At 37.1% G+C, this 17272-nt stretch overlaps 3 protein-coding genes across 7 annotated transcripts in view; 1 reads left to right on the top strand and 2 right to left on the bottom strand.

Annotated features, from left to right (window-relative positions):
* Window positions 1-109: 109 nt before the first annotated feature.
* Window positions 110-7104, bottom strand: LOC120473084 (serine/threonine-protein kinase/endoribonuclease IRE1). Of its 2 annotated transcripts, none has more exons than XM_089128264.1 (10): window positions 7014-7104; window positions 5024-5063; window positions 4613-4861; window positions 3914-4513; window positions 3620-3783; window positions 2574-2791; window positions 1543-1716; window positions 919-1030; window positions 677-765; window positions 110-584 (listed from the first exon to the last, which is right to left on the bottom strand). In XM_089128264.1, exons 2-10 carry the CDS (start codon window positions 5034-5036, stop codon window positions 473-475), a joined length of 1731 nt encoding a protein of 576 aa, XP_088984390.1. In that variant the 5' UTR covers window positions 5037-5063; window positions 7014-7104; the 3' UTR covers window positions 110-472. The 2 variants fall into 2 exon arrangements, with proteins under 2 accessions (XP_088984390.1, XP_039518673.2); XM_039662739.2 differs by lacking the exon at window positions 7014-7104 and adding an exon at window positions 5506-5864.
* A 1173-nt stretch (window positions 7105-8277) lies between these two features.
* LOC120473083 (uncharacterized) overlaps window positions 8278-17272 on the bottom strand; it is a 13982-nt gene continuing 4987 nt past the window's right edge. Inside the window, exons 1-10 of one of the 3 annotated variants that reach the window (XM_089128261.1) lie at window positions 15772-15920; window positions 14273-14328; window positions 13886-14137; window positions 13376-13627; window positions 12428-13054; window positions 12054-12217; window positions 11641-11861; window positions 10324-10459; window positions 8591-8679; window positions 8278-8419 (exon numbers count right to left, since the gene is read on the bottom strand). In XM_089128261.1, coding sequence (XP_088984387.1) covers window positions 8323-8419; window positions 8591-8679; window positions 10324-10459; window positions 11641-11861; window positions 12054-12217; window positions 12428-13054; window positions 13376-13627; window positions 13886-14137; window positions 14273-14285 — 1851 coding nt within the window. In that variant the 5' untranslated portion in view covers window positions 14286-14328; window positions 15772-15920 and the 3' untranslated portion in view covers window positions 8278-8322. Of the gene's footprint in view, window positions 8420-8590; window positions 8680-10323; window positions 10460-11640; window positions 11862-12053; window positions 12218-12427; window positions 13055-13375; window positions 13628-13885; window positions 14138-14272; window positions 14329-15771; window positions 15922-17272 lie in introns of those variants that run through there. The other 2 variants (XM_089128263.1, XM_089128262.1) reach the window with 2 other exon arrangements.
* LOC120473080 (choline transporter-like protein 2) overlaps window positions 16028-17272 on the top strand; it is a 25872-nt gene continuing 24627 nt past the window's right edge. For both annotated transcript variants that reach the window (XM_039662732.2, XM_039662730.2), the window contains exon 1: window positions 16028-16165. In XM_039662732.2, coding sequence (XP_039518666.2) covers window positions 16138-16165 — 28 coding nt within the window. In that variant the 5' untranslated portion in view covers window positions 16028-16137. The remainder of the gene's footprint in view (window positions 16166-17272) is intronic.

The following is a 17272-nucleotide window of genomic DNA, read 5'->3' as shown; positions in this document are numbered from 1 at the left end:
AAACTTGTTTGCAACATTGATAATAATAAGAAATTATCAAACATAAAACATCGCTAGTTTTGATTGTAGGCCCTGCTTTGTGTAATTTCCAGAAGACATACTCTGAGACTACTTTCATAAACCATTTATTTACATGATAAGAAAGAGACGTCAATCATGTAAAATTATTACAGCCCTGATTTGATTTAATCTTAACTTCATTATAACTTTTTCCACAAAGCATAATTCAAACAAACACACACATCCACCAACTTTCTGCTGCAATTTTAGTTTGTTAAAACAAACCCTTATTTGAGTAGACCCTGAAACCTTTGTAATTAAAAGAGAAAATATAATCACAGCCTTTTTAATCTGTGAATCCATCTACTGAACGACAAAACCCAATAGAAATGAAGTTATATAACAAGTTTGAGAACCATGCCCTCAGTGCTGAATGTGAAAACTGCAAACGCTTTCGCCATGTAATGTCATCTCAGCTTCTCCAATAATCCCAGTCTAATTCTTTAGCCACTCTATGTAAAATGATGAAGAAGTCCGGGAAAAGACCAAAAATGTTGTTCTCTTCAAATTCATTCCTGACATTCCTGTTAGAAACAAAAGATAGAGGGAACTAAAATCAAAACAGAAGCATTAAAAATACAAAATGAAATCTGGGTGGACATTAGTGTCCACTTACCCATGCACCAGTTTGTTGCGCAAAACACGCAGCAGGCCAAGTACGTCCTCCGGAAGCTTCTTGTTGATGTCTGGCCATATTTCTGAAAGCTGCAAATAAGACACACACCAGCATGGATGGTCCAGTGTGCTACATTACTAGTCCCAACTCAGCCTTGAATGAACCAAGATAATGTGCAGAGCAAGGACAGGAAAGCTCTTGTCTTGTGTTTAGACGAGTCTTGTGGTTTCAGTTTAACTCACCTGCAATTTCCAATTAGAAAAGGTTTTTCCCTTTGTGGCCTCCTCTGCAGTTTTGAAGAGCTTCCAAAGGTTTTTTAAATCCTCACCCACTATAGCAAGGATATCCTTTCTCCTGAAGGACAAAAAATGAACAATCATGAATCACATGTCAACTATGTTGTATCTATGTTAATGTCATGTGAAAAAGTACACCTTTTTGAATTCTATCTTTTTACATATCGGTGCATAACGAGAGCTGTGCATAAATGCCCCACAAACCTCAATGAACAGAAGCAACGTTGTAAAGAAGAGAGTGCCATAACTCCTCCACAACGATGAGAGACTGATAAAGAAAATAATTAATTTAAATAAGTAATAATAACTGCTGCTAATGGTGGTTCTTCGCAGTTAAATCATAGTGTGTACTTATTACGCATGGCTTTTATTTAAATAAACCATGAGTGTAATAAACCTATAGTGTAAAATATCATGTATTGTTGTTCATCTGAGGTTGTATTTCCCTGATTTTAAGACCTGCCAAGGACCTGATGTTTTATTAATTATGTTTGGACACATAAAAGCATAGAATTTAAAAGGTTTACTTTCTTTTTCACATGCCTGTATATATATATATATAAACCTTACTTCTTTTCATTCTCGATTTTAAGTTCACTGAAGGCCTCATAGATGGTCAGTGTTGCTGTTGGGTCTGTTTCCTCTGTGTGATCCTTTTCTATGTAGAGGTTGCGAAGTTTTGCTAAATACTCGTAGTTCTGGATTTCAGGCCTATCACCCAGCTTCCTGAGGACTGTATCTTTGCTGAAGGAAATAAAATGTAGGCATTGAGATGAGGGTGAGAAAATAATGGCAAAATTGTCATAGTGATTCCTTGAACATTCTCAGACTTACAGCTTAAAGGGATACTTCAGGATTTAGCATTAAGCTTTTTTATTAGTAGGAAACCTGTATTTTTTTGTCTGGAAAATGTGCTCCGATGATGCAAAAAATCACCATTTTGTGTCATCGGAGGATTTGTTGGCCAGCGGCTAAAGACTTCAGTCAGTAGTAGGGTCTGTCCCGCATGTTCTCCATAGAGGGTGGGATCTCACTCACAGAATAAACACATAGTGTCAGCCATCTTTTTTTGGAAGCTAAGCTAGCAGGCTCTTGTTCTGTGGAGAAAGCTGAGTAGTAGGGGTTACCATCCTCTTTTTTCCAGGACATGTCTGGCTGTCGATGTCCAGGATTCAGCTTTTGCTTTCTGCAGTCACCATTCATTGTTTACATGAACAGCTTTTAAATCTAACTAAATTCATTCTGATTGGTGAATCTGAATGTTGTGTTTACATGAATGCTAAACAAGTGCGTTTTAACATAGCCTAGACTTGTTGTTTAACCACTGCGCTCTGTTACCGGTAGGCGTGGCCTCCTGGGCAGCGAAGCAAGTGCATTCTGGGAGTTGTTGTCTTTCATCCACATAAGCCAAAAATACATTTTCTGGCTTTTCTCAGTCTAGAAAGCTCCAAATTCAAAAATAATTTCACATTTCTTCTACATAAATGACCCATTTTAAATACACACTCATTTTTCCAGAGGTGAAGTATCCCTTTAAGATAAAGCAATCTAAATGAATGTCTTGGCAGTGACTCTTTTGACAAGCATCACTTATAATTTACCTGTAATCATCCCAGAAAAAAGGGTGTCGTAAGACCTCATCAACAGTCAGTCTCTCTACTGGTTCTATGTTGATCATCCATTCAATGAGATCCTTGGCTACTATATCTTGTACATGTTCAAGAGAGTAGTTCCCGTTCTTGATGTTCACCTCACGATCCATGTCCCCAAATGGATGTTTCCCATCAGAGAGGATGTAGTACACCAACATCCCAGCAACCTGCAATAAATTGGGCAAACTGTGAAGCACATATGAACGGGACAGCGAGATATAAACCGGAAGAGCTGTACTCGCATGTTTCCACTCATCCATTCACATTTTAACTTTATTGACACATCAAATGGTGAATGTAATCAAATGATTTCTGAAAGATATTTCAGTTGCTCTTTCATATAATGAAAGTGAATGGGGCTATCAAAATAAAAAAAATAACTTCATGAACTTACTATAGAGTTACTGTTAGGGTCAGGTTTAGTTACTTGTAATTATGCATAATTTACTGTTATTTAAGTAAGTAAGTAAGTACATAAAGTAACATGTATCTACACCAACTTTTAAAGTGTTGCCAAAATAAACCATAAAATGTTCGTTTTTTTTTAACAATATCTTTAAAGAACAGAACAATAAGTTGTTATTGACTGACAAACTGGTAAAGGAAGGTAAGATTGTCAGAGAACAGCAAGTTAACCTTTTTGACTCACATATATCTTCCATATTTCTAATGGGGCCTACTTCTGCCATATTTACGACAAAGCTGCACGTTTTCAAACTATGTTTATTAGCATAAACTGCAAGAACTGAAATATAATATTAAACGAACCATGATTCATTGTTCGATCCTCTAGCATTGGTCATAGAATTGGAACAAAGAATGTCACAAGATGTAATGTAATACTAAAATAATCTTACACCAAGTGCAAATAGCCCGCCTTGTCTGCAGAGGCTTCACCCACTAATCATCAGCAAAAATGAAACCCCAATCCACCCTTAGCTTGGTGAACTCTCAGTAATCTCACGACTGCAGTTGATTCATGATATTTCACAAACCTGGATGTCCGAGCTCTTTTTATAGCCACTCTTTTCAGACTGATTCAGGATCTCTGTTGCCTCCCAGCCTCGAGTACCAGCTCTATTAGTATGAACTGTGCTTCTGCCCTCCTCCAGTTTGCGACTCAAGCCGAAGTCGGCCAGCCTTGCATTTTTCCCTGAATCTGTTGAAATATGAGTTTAGCTTACCTGTGATATAATCTCTCCATCTCTCTCTAATTAATGTTATAGACTAAATTATGATACATTCCTTGTAAAGCTGCCACAGTAGTAAATAAAACCTATTTTTGATACCTATCAAAACATTTCTAGGCTTTATATCACGATGTATCACGTCAGCGTGGTGAAGAACTTGAAGGCCAAGAAGCATCTCCTTCACTATTTTCCTCAAAGCGTTGTCTTTGTCCTTTTGCTCCTGCAAACGAAGATTTTCCATGTAGTCCTCCATATCATATTCACAAAGCTGTAGCGCAAGATAATAAAAATCTTCATCCTCTGCCAAGTCCACATACCTGACGATGTTCTTGCTCTCAAGCTTTAAATCTCGTAGATGCTTCAGTTCATTTTCAAAGTCTTTGCTATTCAGTGGATCCTTGGTTATTCGTTTAATGGCCACCTCAGTGCCATCTTCCTTCAGGCCGAGATATACTATACCACTTCCTCCAGAGCCAATAATGTAATTATTACTTCTAGAAAAGAAGATGTTACTGACTTTTTTCTTGGAGGGATCTTTCTTGAGTTCCTCAATTTTACTTCTGTGTTTTATTGAGGATGGGTTGCACCTGATGATGTCATCATCTGGTTTGTCTGTCTTATCTTGCACTTTTTCTGTTGCTACTTTTTGATGGTGAGACTCAGTTCCCTGTTTGTCATCGGCCGTCTGTAAGAATGAACCTGGAAAATCCATTTAAAATATTAAAATAAAAGTTGAGTTACAATAGATGTATATATATATATATATATATATATTTAAATATGTTGTTTACTTCATACCTTGAAGCTTTTGAATGACATCAGGCTCTATTTCTTGCAGTATTTCGCAAAAAGCTGATTTTACTGCAGATCCTCCAGATTTCACAGCTTTTAAAAGCTCTGTACTTTGGGTCCTTTTTGTTGTTTGTGTGATCTTTGAATACTGTTTCCAGGTAAGCTTTCTGTTTTCATGCAGCTTATCAGCGATGGTCATCACAGATGTTACGTTCTGAATGAGAGCTTCATAGTGCGTGTCCACAAACTCAGCATCTAAGTATCAAACATCAACACTTAAATGTGTCACTCTTTTCTCATCTTCAGAACACAGTAACAAACCAATGAATCAGCCAGCAAACCCAGAAAGAATTAAATCAAATGATTTTTGTATGCCAATATTATTTCAAATGTGGTGTCTTTTCATGTAAAACTTACACTGATGTTCCATTGTTTTTCTTCAGTCCCTTTAAACTAGCTAAAAAGACAAAACATCAACATTAACATGCTGCTTTTTATATTATTCTTTATTCTTAATAATTTAAATAAATAAAATGCTTGTTTTCGCTATTATTAGTTTTGAACCAAACAAAGTCAGACTTTACTTGATATCAGTTTGGGGTAAGTTGAACCATCACAAGTTGAGATATTTTTTTGGCATAATTGTTTTGCTGTGACATTGTGAAACGTACATATACATAAGTAATAATTTATTCATTCAACTGTATTTTTTTGTAGTCATTATTTATCTATAGAGAAAATGACTTTCAAAAAGAAACTAGACTGAGAAACTAGACTAGAATGTTTTCAGTGACATTTGAAATCGAAAGGAAATCACTGACCGTCAGTCTGAACGTAACAGTCTCTAGCATCTAATAAACGTCATATTTTATGCATATTCAGATGTGATCTTTATATACCTGTAGTTTATAAGCAAGCGCGGATACTTTTTGTCGTGTAGAAATCGGGAGGATAGAAAGAGTGCGGAAGAGGGAAACGATAACATGCAGCCAATCAGTGTGCTAGCATACAACAACACGAGATCTCAGTGACTTTATTTTCGGAGAACTCCACACACCCCTATATAAAACAATCTCATCTTTTGCGGTCTTCTCAAATCGTCGTTAATACAAATGTCAGAGACATAGTTGTGATATATAAATCTATATTTGTGTAAAATAATAACAAAATGTATTTTCTCAAGCACAAGCAGCCTATTGCTTTGGTTACTTCCTGAAGTGAACTTTCCTCATCAAAACACTGATGAGGTCATCCCAACCAGAGCCATATATTGAGAACTTATAAGCACAGCAGGAGGAATTTCAAGCATTTTTTTTTTTTAACATTTTGAAGAAAAAACAGTAAATTAAAAAAAAAAATACACAAAGAAACACAACCCCAATATAAATGCCATGAGAACATGTTATAAGGCTACATCAAATTTACAAAAAAAAAAAAAACTATTTAAAAAAACTTGAATGAGTTACAATTGTTTGCAATGATCTGCAGAAGGTGAAGCTGTGTCCCAAATCAGGGGCTTCATCCTTCGAAGGCCGCAAAGAACGTCAGACCAAGCATTGTTAAATGGGACGGTCTACTTTAGTCTCTAGTCGCCTAGCAACTTTGACAGCTTTTGTTGATAAGCCACAGTAACATTGGTACTAGACTTTTTATTTTATTTAAAAAAAAAAGGTTATATTAAACTGTCTGAAACCAAAACGTGGTTCACAACCTGTCTAAATATTTTTATCATGGTCCATTTCTAATAAAGAGTAAAACTATATAAATCGCATCTTAGTAAGACTTGTCAACATTTGAATCGCTTTAAAACTTTTTTTTCTGCGGAATGCAAAAAAAAAAAAAAAGTTTGCCACAAAATTTTACCGGAGGAAGAGATAAACGCTTACACCCATATAGCTAGCATGATGCCTGACAAAGGTTACCGGAACTTATCTGAACTAACGTCATGATCACTGCCACTAGATATAAAGAAAACTTGATTTTTTACTCAGTGCTATCCAATGACAGTAAAAATATATATATGTGTCGTTATTGTGCACAAATTATATACATATCTTGAGTGATTTATGTACCCATTAATCGACAGTGGTGGTTAACGTGCATGCAACACGGCGATTAAATTTGGCAATTTCTCTAAAGAAAAACTGCCGTGCAATGAATTCTGGGGTAGGCAAGGCTGTGAAGGATCCATCTGTTGTATCCATTTTATGGGAAACAAAGAAATAATTTTAAATGAGCCTTCAAATTGCCACAGCCTTCATCTGCCGCTGTGATGCAATTGGTCTTCGAATGATAGAGCCTCTGAATTGGGACTCTGAATCTAAAGACTACAAACCATTTCACCAAACCAATATTTATTTATTTTTTTTTATTAATTTAGCTGACGCTTTTATCCAAAGCGACTTACAATTGCTATATATGTCAGAGGTCGCACGCCTCTGGAGCAACTTGGGGTTAAGTGTCTTGCTCAGGGACACATTGGTGTCTCACAGTGGATTCGATCCCGGGTCTCACACAACAAAGGCATGTGTCTTGTCCACTGCGCCATCACCACCCCTCACAATACATGAATGACATACACATGGAAAAAGAAGCAAAGCATGTATTAAAATCATTACATCACTGATTTGATTTTGAAGTCAAAAATGTCAATATTGATCTAAGTCAATAACATGATAGCAAAGATACGCAGGCCTTGAAACCACCATCAACAGCCTTGAGCTGAAACCAATAATGTGGAGTTTATATTTGGCCGATGGGGATTCATTAAAAACGTCATTATTCAACATGAAGTGCAAAGCAGTGGAAGTGGCTATCCACAAGTTTCCTACGCCCCATGAGGCCTTGCGTCAAAAGTGGGCGCCACTTCCGGTTGGAAGTAAACAAAGCGCGATTTGACATGCTTGACACTCGTTCATTCAACAGTTGACAGTCATTCAAGTTATAGCGATCCAAACTAGCTAACGATGTGGGAACACAACCTCAACGAAATTCAAAAGGGTGAAATAACAGTACCTTTACCCTCCGCAGTAGTTGATTGGGAGTATTATAATAACATTATTAATAATCAATACTCATCAAGGCATGGTGACAGACAGTTGTGCGAGCTGACAAACAATTAAAATAAAAAATACACACTTAGTCATTGTGCTTTGGAGTTTGTTCAAAATTATAAATGAATGTGCTGCTTGAATACATTAACTGGCACATTTGGTATTCTGTCAACACAGGCTTTGATCCTGAGTTTAGGTGTAACATCAGTAGCGAACAGCCAATCACATGCTGATAGAGTTTATAGAATATTAAGAATTTAAACAAATGTACATAGGAAGATTCGTCGTCTTTTGAGAGGTGATGGAAACGACAGTTGTTGGCAGGATCAGAGACGGGCTCTGGCAGGATCACTCTGATTTCGTTTTCAGCTTATGTTCAAAACAATCCCGTTTAAGCCACTGAACTAGTTTAGTCCGGTTATACATACAACCGCAAACAGCACATGTTGTCCCTGAGCTCCGTAACGACATCTCTCATAAAGATTTGCGTCTTTAAATAGCAAAATAATTCTTCGAAAAACAGCTAGCCTCTTCGCTAACTAACACACAAAATACCATTGGAATGCTACTTCCGCCGCGTCACCGGAAGTTTCACCCACTTTATTTTTTACAGGAGCGCCCCTCGGAAACTTGTGGATAGGTGTCTGCATCCATCCAGTCTCTTCAATATTCCCAGCCCATGTCAGTAGCCAACCGGTGTAAACTGATGAGGAAATCTGGGAACCGATCAATCATGTTCTCTGCATAGAAGAGTTTTTCCCTATTGGAAACAAACTAGAACTATTAAATCTTACAATATACAATAAATAATATACAATAAGAAATATTATTTACAGAACCTTCTGTAAAACACTGTAAAAAGGTATGCAGAAACTACTCAGGTTGTCTTTGTTAAACCTTAAAAATCCCCCCTCCCAATTTTTGTACTTACTGATGTCCCAGTGCATTGCGCAAATACCGTAATAGGCCGAGTAAGTCATTGGGAAGATGTTTTCCAATTTTTGTCCATGTTTCAGGAGCCTGAAAATACAAAACCGGAGTCTTACATCCAGAAATCTCAGTGCAGAAAACAATGACAGCAAACATCCATACAATACAACACTGTTTTTGTAATCATTTAATATGTTATATTAGTGAATATTGCAGTATTTATTAAAAATAATTTATCCGTGCATATTATTTTTTTACATTCATGTTCCCCCAAAATCTTTAATCAAAATAACTTCCCCTCCCTCTCGCAGCTCATCTCTACTCTGATGATATGTTTACTGTGGGGGCGGGATCAACCTGTCACTCACATGAGCTCGACCAATAGCAAACCAAAACCATCTAACCAACTATCCAATCCTTTTGCAGTCTTCTCAAATTGTTAATACTAATGTCAGAGACATAGCTGAGATATGTAAATCTACAGAAGTGGGAAAATAGAACAATATTCAATATTCATGTACTTGCATTTATTTCCCCATGGACAAAATCAAGTCCCGCCCTAAATTTTTCCTTATTTAAGAATCCGTTTTACACTCGTATTTAGGCCTATGCTATAAATATAAAGCAAAGACTATCGCAACTTAAGTTACATGCCGATGTATGAATGCAGTCTGGTTTGTATTTCCCTTTGCCTTACTCCGTTTGTTGCATGATTTATGAGGGCAGAATTAATACATTTGTAAGACACACATCTTTTTACAAACAAAAATATAATTGGAAAGCATTTCCTCTCCCTTTAAAAGTGTTAAGCCTGGCGTTTTATTTACTATCCTAAATATACTTGATTAAATGGCCAGTTACATTTAGGCTTGGGTATCGAGAATCGAGTATCGTTTGGAACCGGGACTAACTTTTCGTTTTTTCCCGGAATCGTTCAAAAGTTAAAATTTCGATTCCTAGTTTTGATATTCACAGTCCGCCGAGCGGAATAAGAAACCGTTGAACAACATCAACGAAGAAGCGTCTACCGGAAGTGTTGGCATAACCGCGTGAGTCAAACATGAGTAGCTTACGTTGGCGGTCCAAAGTGTGGCTTCACTTTTCTAAAAATAACGAAATCTCTGCAAAATGCAAAATTTGTGACAAAAGGAGTATTTCCTTCAGAAAGGCCGTTGGTTAGCAAGGTTAGCTAAACTTTTTTGACCCTGCCTCTTAAATGAATCGAAATCGAGAATCGTTCGGAACCGGAATCGAAACAAGGAATCGGAATCAGAATCGTTCAAATTCAAACGATACCCAACCCTAGTTACATTGTACTATTTATTTGTCCAATCAGAACAGAGCTACAACCCAATTTGAAGTCATCTGCTAGTTGAGAATCACTGATCTAGGTCTTAGCCTGGGAAAACTTTGGGCAAATTTGGATTAGCCAAGAGCCCTTCCAAGCCCATTTCCAATTTTTCTAAATCGAGGCACTAATCAAAAACGTTGATGCAAACTTTACATGATGACGATATCTCTAATTGGTTTTAGGTCTATCCATTCCAAATACACCCAGAGGCATTTGAGCGACGTCCGTTGATGACGCCCCTTTGGAAATGGGCTGTGAATGAACCTTCCCCAGACCAACTCTCAGTTACAACCGAGAAGGGTCTGGTGCCAACCAGGGTACTGTGTGTTGTTAACACACCCTTTGACACATCTCATACGTTTGCTGAAGAAGTCTTTACTCACCTTTGACTTCCAATCACAGAAGGATTTTCCTTTTGTGTATTTCTGTACAGTGTCATGAAGCTCTTTATTGCTTTCATAATTCTTGTATTCCTGGACTTCCTCTTTATTACCCAGATTGTGAAGGACCTCCTTTATCCTGAAGGAAAAACATTGTTGTGAAGGCATACAGTAAGTGTGAGTCCACGTCAATTCTACACATTGATCTAATCCTTCTTTCAGAGAAAAAAGCTGGTGCGTATATCAATGGAGGATTTACCTGACACAGTTTTACTCTTATTAATATGATGACATAGCAGCACACTGTAGAGACATCTCAAGAACTGACACAGATAGATAGATGCCAAGACAACGAAGAGGCCAAAAGTCTAGAAACAAGATCCTGCCACAGCAACTGTCTGGCTCACACTACATGAGTTTTAGGCCGATTTATGCCTGATTTTCCCCTCACGATAATCTGAGAAAAAAATCTTGTTGATTACCTCGATCGGATCCGATGCTCGGCGTAGGTTATCTGGTAATGTGAGGCTTTCACAGATCCGCGTCTTGCACCTACCGATCTGCTCTCACACAAATCGGGCTCGCCCCGATCATATCAAACATGTTTGATATTTATCGGGATGAGCAAGATTGCGTCAGTACTGTCTAGCCAATAAGAAATAAGTAGGGCTGTCGTGGTGAAGGAATTTCCATTGTTGTAATTTTGAGCTGTAATATTTCGATTCTCAAATCTCATTTTACCAAAGGCTTTCTGCTGATATTTTACCACTTGGCATTCCTCGTCTCTGCATGTTATAGACAGGCAGTCGCTCGGGGTAGTTACATTGTTACGTCTTTGAGTCATTAAACTGTTCATTCAACGGAAATGTAAAAAATGCTGATTCATTCAGATATATGAAATGAAACAAGCTGTTATTTATTTTAATATTTAATTTTAACTTTGAGCTCCACTTTACAAGGCTCAGCAGCAAGGCGGCGCATGGGCAACGCGAAGCTGATGCTTCACTTTATAAAGAGCAATGACACTTTTCATTGTATTGACCAGAGCTGACGCCATTCACTAGAAATAGCCTAACCTTAAATGTTAAATGGATGATTAGAAAAATAATAATTCTCTTTCCTTGGTCATGGCAACATTTTCACGAATATGAATTTGTAGTGTAAGCCAGGCATAAGAGGATGCAATGAAAGAGTAGACACAAGATACATCATTATTGTATACTGTAAGTAGCCTAATAGTGAAAAAACAAAGCGAAGTGAAAAGCAAGAATAAGCAGCAAAGAATCTCTTCCTAAGCATCAAACATTAATTTTGATTTACCTTTTATCATCCCAGAAATAAGGGTGATCTAAAACCTTGTGAACGGTTGGTCTCTGATCTTGGTCTTTGTTGATCATCCATTCTACGAGATCCGTTGCTTTTTTGTCAAGGTCACTGTCAAGACAATATTCACCTTTATAGATGTTCACCTCACAGGAGATGTCATCTCCAAAAGGATGTTTCCCATCAGAGATTATGTAATGGGTTAACATTCCCGCAACCTACAATAAATGAGGATCATTTGTCAGTTATCTAACAGGGAAAGCTGCACAATACTAACCACTGGACATGATTGGAGTTGCAAAAGTGCAAGAAATCAAGATTTCTATGAGCTAAAATGATAATCAAATCCTCTCGTAGCTAGATGGTCTCATGTTAGCATGACTGCAGGTGATTTGTGGTATTTCACAAACCTGGATGTCTGAGCTCTTCTTGTAGCGGCCCTTTTTGGTCTGATTCAGCATCTCTGTTGCCTCCCAGCCTCGTGTACCAGCTCTGTCAGTATACACTGTGGTTTTTCCCTCCTCCAGTTTGCGACTGATACCAAAGTCAGCCAGCCTTGCCCTTTTTTCTACATCTAAAAGTAGAAATATTTTAGCTTTGAATACTTACGAATTAAAGTTCAATTCTGTCATTATTATCTCTCTCATGTCTAACCTTAATAGCATTTTTTTTTTACAGTGAAAGAGAGTAAGAGAATTTTAGGGCGAGTTATCACTTTTAAAAGTAAAAGTCAACCAAATAGAATCATTTGTATTATTCGGAGATTGTTTTTAAAAAATTGTACCTATCAAAACATTTCTAGGCTTTATATCACGATGTATCACTCCAGCGTCATGAAGGACTTTAAGCCCAAGAAGCATCTCCTTCACTATTTTCCTCAAAGCGTAGTCTTTGTCCTTTTGCTCCTGGACACGGAGTTCATCCATGTAGTCCACTAGATCGTATTCACAAAGCCGGTTTGCAAGATAGAAAAAGTCTTTATCCACTTCAAAGGTCACATATCTGACGATATACTGGCTCTCAAGCTTCCGATCTTGCAAAAGTTTCAGCTCATTTTCAATCTCTTTGTTGTTCTTTGGGTTCTTTGTTATTAATTTAATGGCCACCTCAATGCCATCTTTCCTCAAGCCAATATATACTTGTGTGCCGCTTCCACTAGGGCTAATCATGTACTTCTCATCTTTTTTAAAGTAGAGATTCCCCACTTTTTCAATGTCAGTCTCTTTTAACAGCCCCTCTAGTTTTGTACCATGTCTTATGGAGGATATGTTGCACCCGGGGATTTGTTTCTCCTCTGTCGTTTGTTCAATAGTTTGCACTTGTACTGTTTCTGCATGTTGAGGGGGAGATTCAATTTTCCGTAATTTTGATGAGGTCTGTCCCGAAGACCTTGGAATCCCTTGTTGAACTCCTACATAAATATAAATTATATAAGAAAATATATTATTTATAAGACCAAGAGGCTTGCAAATGTTTTTCCATTGTTTCTTTATAGAACATTTATTTACTTTCAAAGTTAGATATCTCAATTGCACAACAGAGCATAATGTTGTACTTGTTGACAATGGAATTATTATTACGCAAACTCACAATTTAATCCAAGAAGTAGCATTAGCATATGCAACATGAGAATAAATATCCATTCAACGTTAGAATCTGTGCTGGGTTCTGAAAATCTGGGTTTTGTCTTGTATGTGTTGTTAAATGTTTAGTATTTACTAATCTCTCTCACCTTTTCGTTCAAGATCTTTAACCAGTAAATTCTGCTGGTCTTTAAGCAAACTGTAAAAAGCAGATTTTGCTTTGTCAGAGTTTAGAGTCTTAAGGAGCTCTCTCATTTGATCCATTGTTGTAGTGGCTGCAAGAATCTTTGAGTATGTTTCAGAGCCAATTATTGTAGCAGCCTTCATTACATCAGCAATGGGCATCACAGGAGTAACACTCTGGATGAGATCTGGACTACAACGGTCCACAAATTGAGCATCTGAAAAACAAATGACAGTTAAACCAGAATATTTCCCAACATGCACTGTGAGTATTGCAGAGAGGAAACATCCATTCAAGTGGATCGAGTCGTGTGCATTGACTGCGCATTAAAGCCAGTGGAGTTTTGATTGGAAGCTTGGTTCTGCCACGGAATAAGAAGTCAAATTTTGTTTTATGTGGCATAAATAAGCTTCCGTAGTCTTGCATTGTACAGTATTGTGTTGACAAATGTTTAAAATTACTAAATCTCTCTCACCTTTTTGTTCAAGATCTTCAACCAGGTTTGGATTCCTAGTTTTCAACTCATTGTAAAAAGCAAATTTTGCGTTGTCAGTGCCCAGAGCATGTAAGAGCACTTTCATTTTATTCACATCTGTAGACGAATTCAGAATCTGTGAGTATATTTGTTGCTGAATTATTGCATCGTCTTTCAATGCATCAGCAATGGGCATGACAAAATTAACCCTCGGGATGAGATCTTCACTGTGATGTTTCACAAAAAGAACATCTGAAATAAAAAACGACATTAGCTGAAGATCAGTTTATGCATCATAGTGAGCTTATGCAGAATGTTGCATATGAACTGCATTTGTAATTTGCCAGTCTGTGGTGGACGTGAGTTGGAGTGTCACTTTGAACTTACGCAGCGTCTCCATTGTTTTGATTCAGTGGCTGAAAAACTATACAAGTCCTGCAAACCTAATCAAAAGATGAAAGAAGCGAAAACAGAAGTAACATGTTGATTAGAAGAATATACAGCAAATCTATACTATACACAATTAATGTACATACAATCCATCCCATGTGAATGTCAGTATTCAAACATCATGCATGGTTTGCAACTCGCTAAACATGGTTAGGCTATGCGGCTCAAACACGTCACAATTACTTACAGGCAAAACTAGTCTAAATTGTAATTTAATCAATTAAGTATTCTTTGTAATAAATAATAATAATAATTATTATTAACAACAATTATGAGTATAATAGTGTAACATCTCCCTTAATTTACGATGATACATCTGGAGGTTTTTTGATAGCTTATTTTATGTAAGTTACCCAGCAAACTGACATTGAATCAACGTGGAAACGACGTCTCTCATGACATTGAAACAACGTTGATTTTGCTCATCGAATTAACGTTGAACCAACGTCAAACGTGGCATTCTTCAAAGCTAAATGAAAATCGAAAATTGGTTTGCATTCATAACGTTGAAACAACGCGTTGATTTCAAGTTGATTTTCCGTTAGTTTTGAAAGAATGACGCGTCTGACGTTGGTTCAACATTAATTCGATGAGCAAAACTAAACAATGTCAGATCAACGTTGTTTCGATGTCATATTTCCACCTTGATTCAATGTCAGTTTGCTATCTGGGTAATGTTAACGTTACTTGCTGGCTTTTTTTATCATTTAAATTTGTCTGGGTGGCTAATAACACATTTTTCTGTGGTGTGAAAAACTCAGACACACATACACACTTAATTTTGACTGTAGCGGCTTGAATCCAATGATGTTACCGCTGAGACTGAGACAGGGACTGTTTGCAACTGACTGACGCAGAAACACATATCGATGAGGCAAATGATTTTTTACTAGCAATTCTTTATTGCTGGCTGATGTATATTGATTGTACAAGGTTTGCTGCTCAAAGTTTGCTGGTCAACATAGAATACATCGCCCCTGCTCACCCCCTCTCACCTGACATAATCAGTGAACAGGTGACTAATATTCACATTCACATGTAATCACGTGACCCGCCACCAGGATCAGGTGACAATAAAAAACAAAACAAAAAACCATTAACTCTTTCATGTCCACAACATTGACTTTATAGAAACTTTACGAGTTTTCTGTTAAAACGGTGTCGTGTTAGCGTTAATACACAAATAACTTAATAACTTATGATCGTTACGACGGAAGTGAATCAATTAACGTTACAACCATAGTATACCACAGTATAAGATTAAAACTAACTTTAGCTGGAAAATAACTATTCTAGAGCTGTCATAAAGCCAAAACAATCTATGTTACTTTAATTTACTATTATCACTGTGTCAGCACAATATAAAACAACTTCACGCAGGTAACGTTAAAAAAGACATTTAAGAAATCTTATTAACGTTACATCTTTCTCCTCACCTAAAGCTGAAAAAAGAGTCGTTCTTTTAACCCGGATATTTTCCTTCTTATGATTCCAAGCGAACAGAAATCACAAGAGTTTAGAGGGGTTGTCATACAGACAGTAACTGAAAGATGGTTATGGAATCTCATGACGGTTTCTTCCTTTCCTTTGTTTAATGTCATTTGATTTAACTAACGCAGGATTCTATTGGCCATTCAACTCCACTTGTCAGAGAGCAGAAAGCCCAGTGATTGGTTTAAAGAACTGCCAATCAAAGCACTCTACATGACTCTGCTCCGGTCTGCTGCTCTGCAGTTTGTTGTGGGCTGAAACGCATGAACACAGAGAGTTCACCACAGTCCGTACATGCTTGTTAACCTGAAATGGATATGGATGAGAAGCCAAAATACGGCAAGTTTATTTTGGTTTTATGTTTGCTGCTGTCTGTATTGAAAGTGTATGATTTGGTGTTATTAAGAGCCCTCCTCAAACATTAAGGCTACCAAACAGAAACTGAAATTCATTTAATAACTTCGCTGCCGCTAATAGTAAGCACTGTTACATGTTGTTTTGACTCAATATGCCGCGTTAATGTGAAAAAAAAAACAGCTATGTTATGAGTAATAAAAATGTTAGTAAGGCAACGCCTAAACCCCTGTTATTTAACGTTACGATGTCAGAGTTTGGGAATTGCTTTGCTACTTTAACTCGGGTTATGTGTACATATTTTCTTAACGTTACTCCTAACAGTCTTATCTGTAAACGTTTGTCACTAATGTTTGTAGCTTACTTATTTGTAGTTACTGTAAACAAATAAATCCTGTGCTTTCATCACACGTGACAGCATGGCTGAAATGAATGCGTTCAGTTGTACTATAATAGTCTACATGTTATTTTTTAATTGTTATAATTATTATAAGATAATTATAAGAACTAAAGCTGTGTGACTGGAAAGATGGAATATGAGAGAACTGTGTAAAGCAAATACAGGAAAGTTGTGTCACAGGGTAAAACTACACACAGACATATGAAACTACACAGCTGTTGTGAGTATGAACATCTCATTGTCGACACATGGAAACCATTGAAAGGGTCAATTGTTGTTTTAATAGTTTGCATGTGATTTTCTGTTGGAAACTCCTTGCTACGTTGCTTTTACAAGAACGTTGTTGCTCGTTTAGGTTAAAAGTCAATATTTGGAACAATTGTGTTGGAAAAAAAACTTTAGCCTTGGTTTTACTTGTGTATATATCCTTGCAAAGTATCTGGGAACCAAAGTCATAGAGCACAGAGTCTGCTCTCGAGTGGGAGTGCGTGTACTGGTAATTAAAGGGTGGAATATAGGATGGTGCTTTTTAAAGATATAAAATAAGGCTTACTTTTAAACTTAAAGCTGTAGTTATGTGCTATTTCTGCTGCTGAGAGACTGAGTGCGATGGCAGCTGTTTCAAATTAGGGAAGGGATAACTCTCATTCAGTGGGACTTCTCAAATAGGCTAGTTTGCGGGCAATGTTCGT

Source organism: Pimephales promelas, chromosome 3 (genome assembly GCF_988280905.1).
Source record: "Pimephales promelas chromosome 3, fPimPro1.hap1.1, whole genome shotgun sequence".
Taxonomy (NCBI): Eukaryota; Metazoa; Chordata; class Actinopteri; order Cypriniformes; family Leuciscidae; genus Pimephales; species Pimephales promelas.
Note: the sequence above shows the minus strand (reverse complement) of the source record. Positions and strands in the feature narration are given on the sequence as shown.

Bases quoted from the DNA above. Each gene is read 5' to 3' on its own strand.
- LOC120473084 (XM_089128264.1), bottom strand. The intron at 3,784-3,913 runs GTATCAAAAATA...ATATTTCAACAG, and splicing joins GCCTAGAAATGTTTTGATAG to ATTCAGGGAAAAATGCAAGG. The intron at 1,717-2,573 runs GTAAATTATAAG...TATTTCCTTCAG, and splicing joins TTTTTCTGGGATGATTACAG to CAAAGATACAGTCCTCAGGA.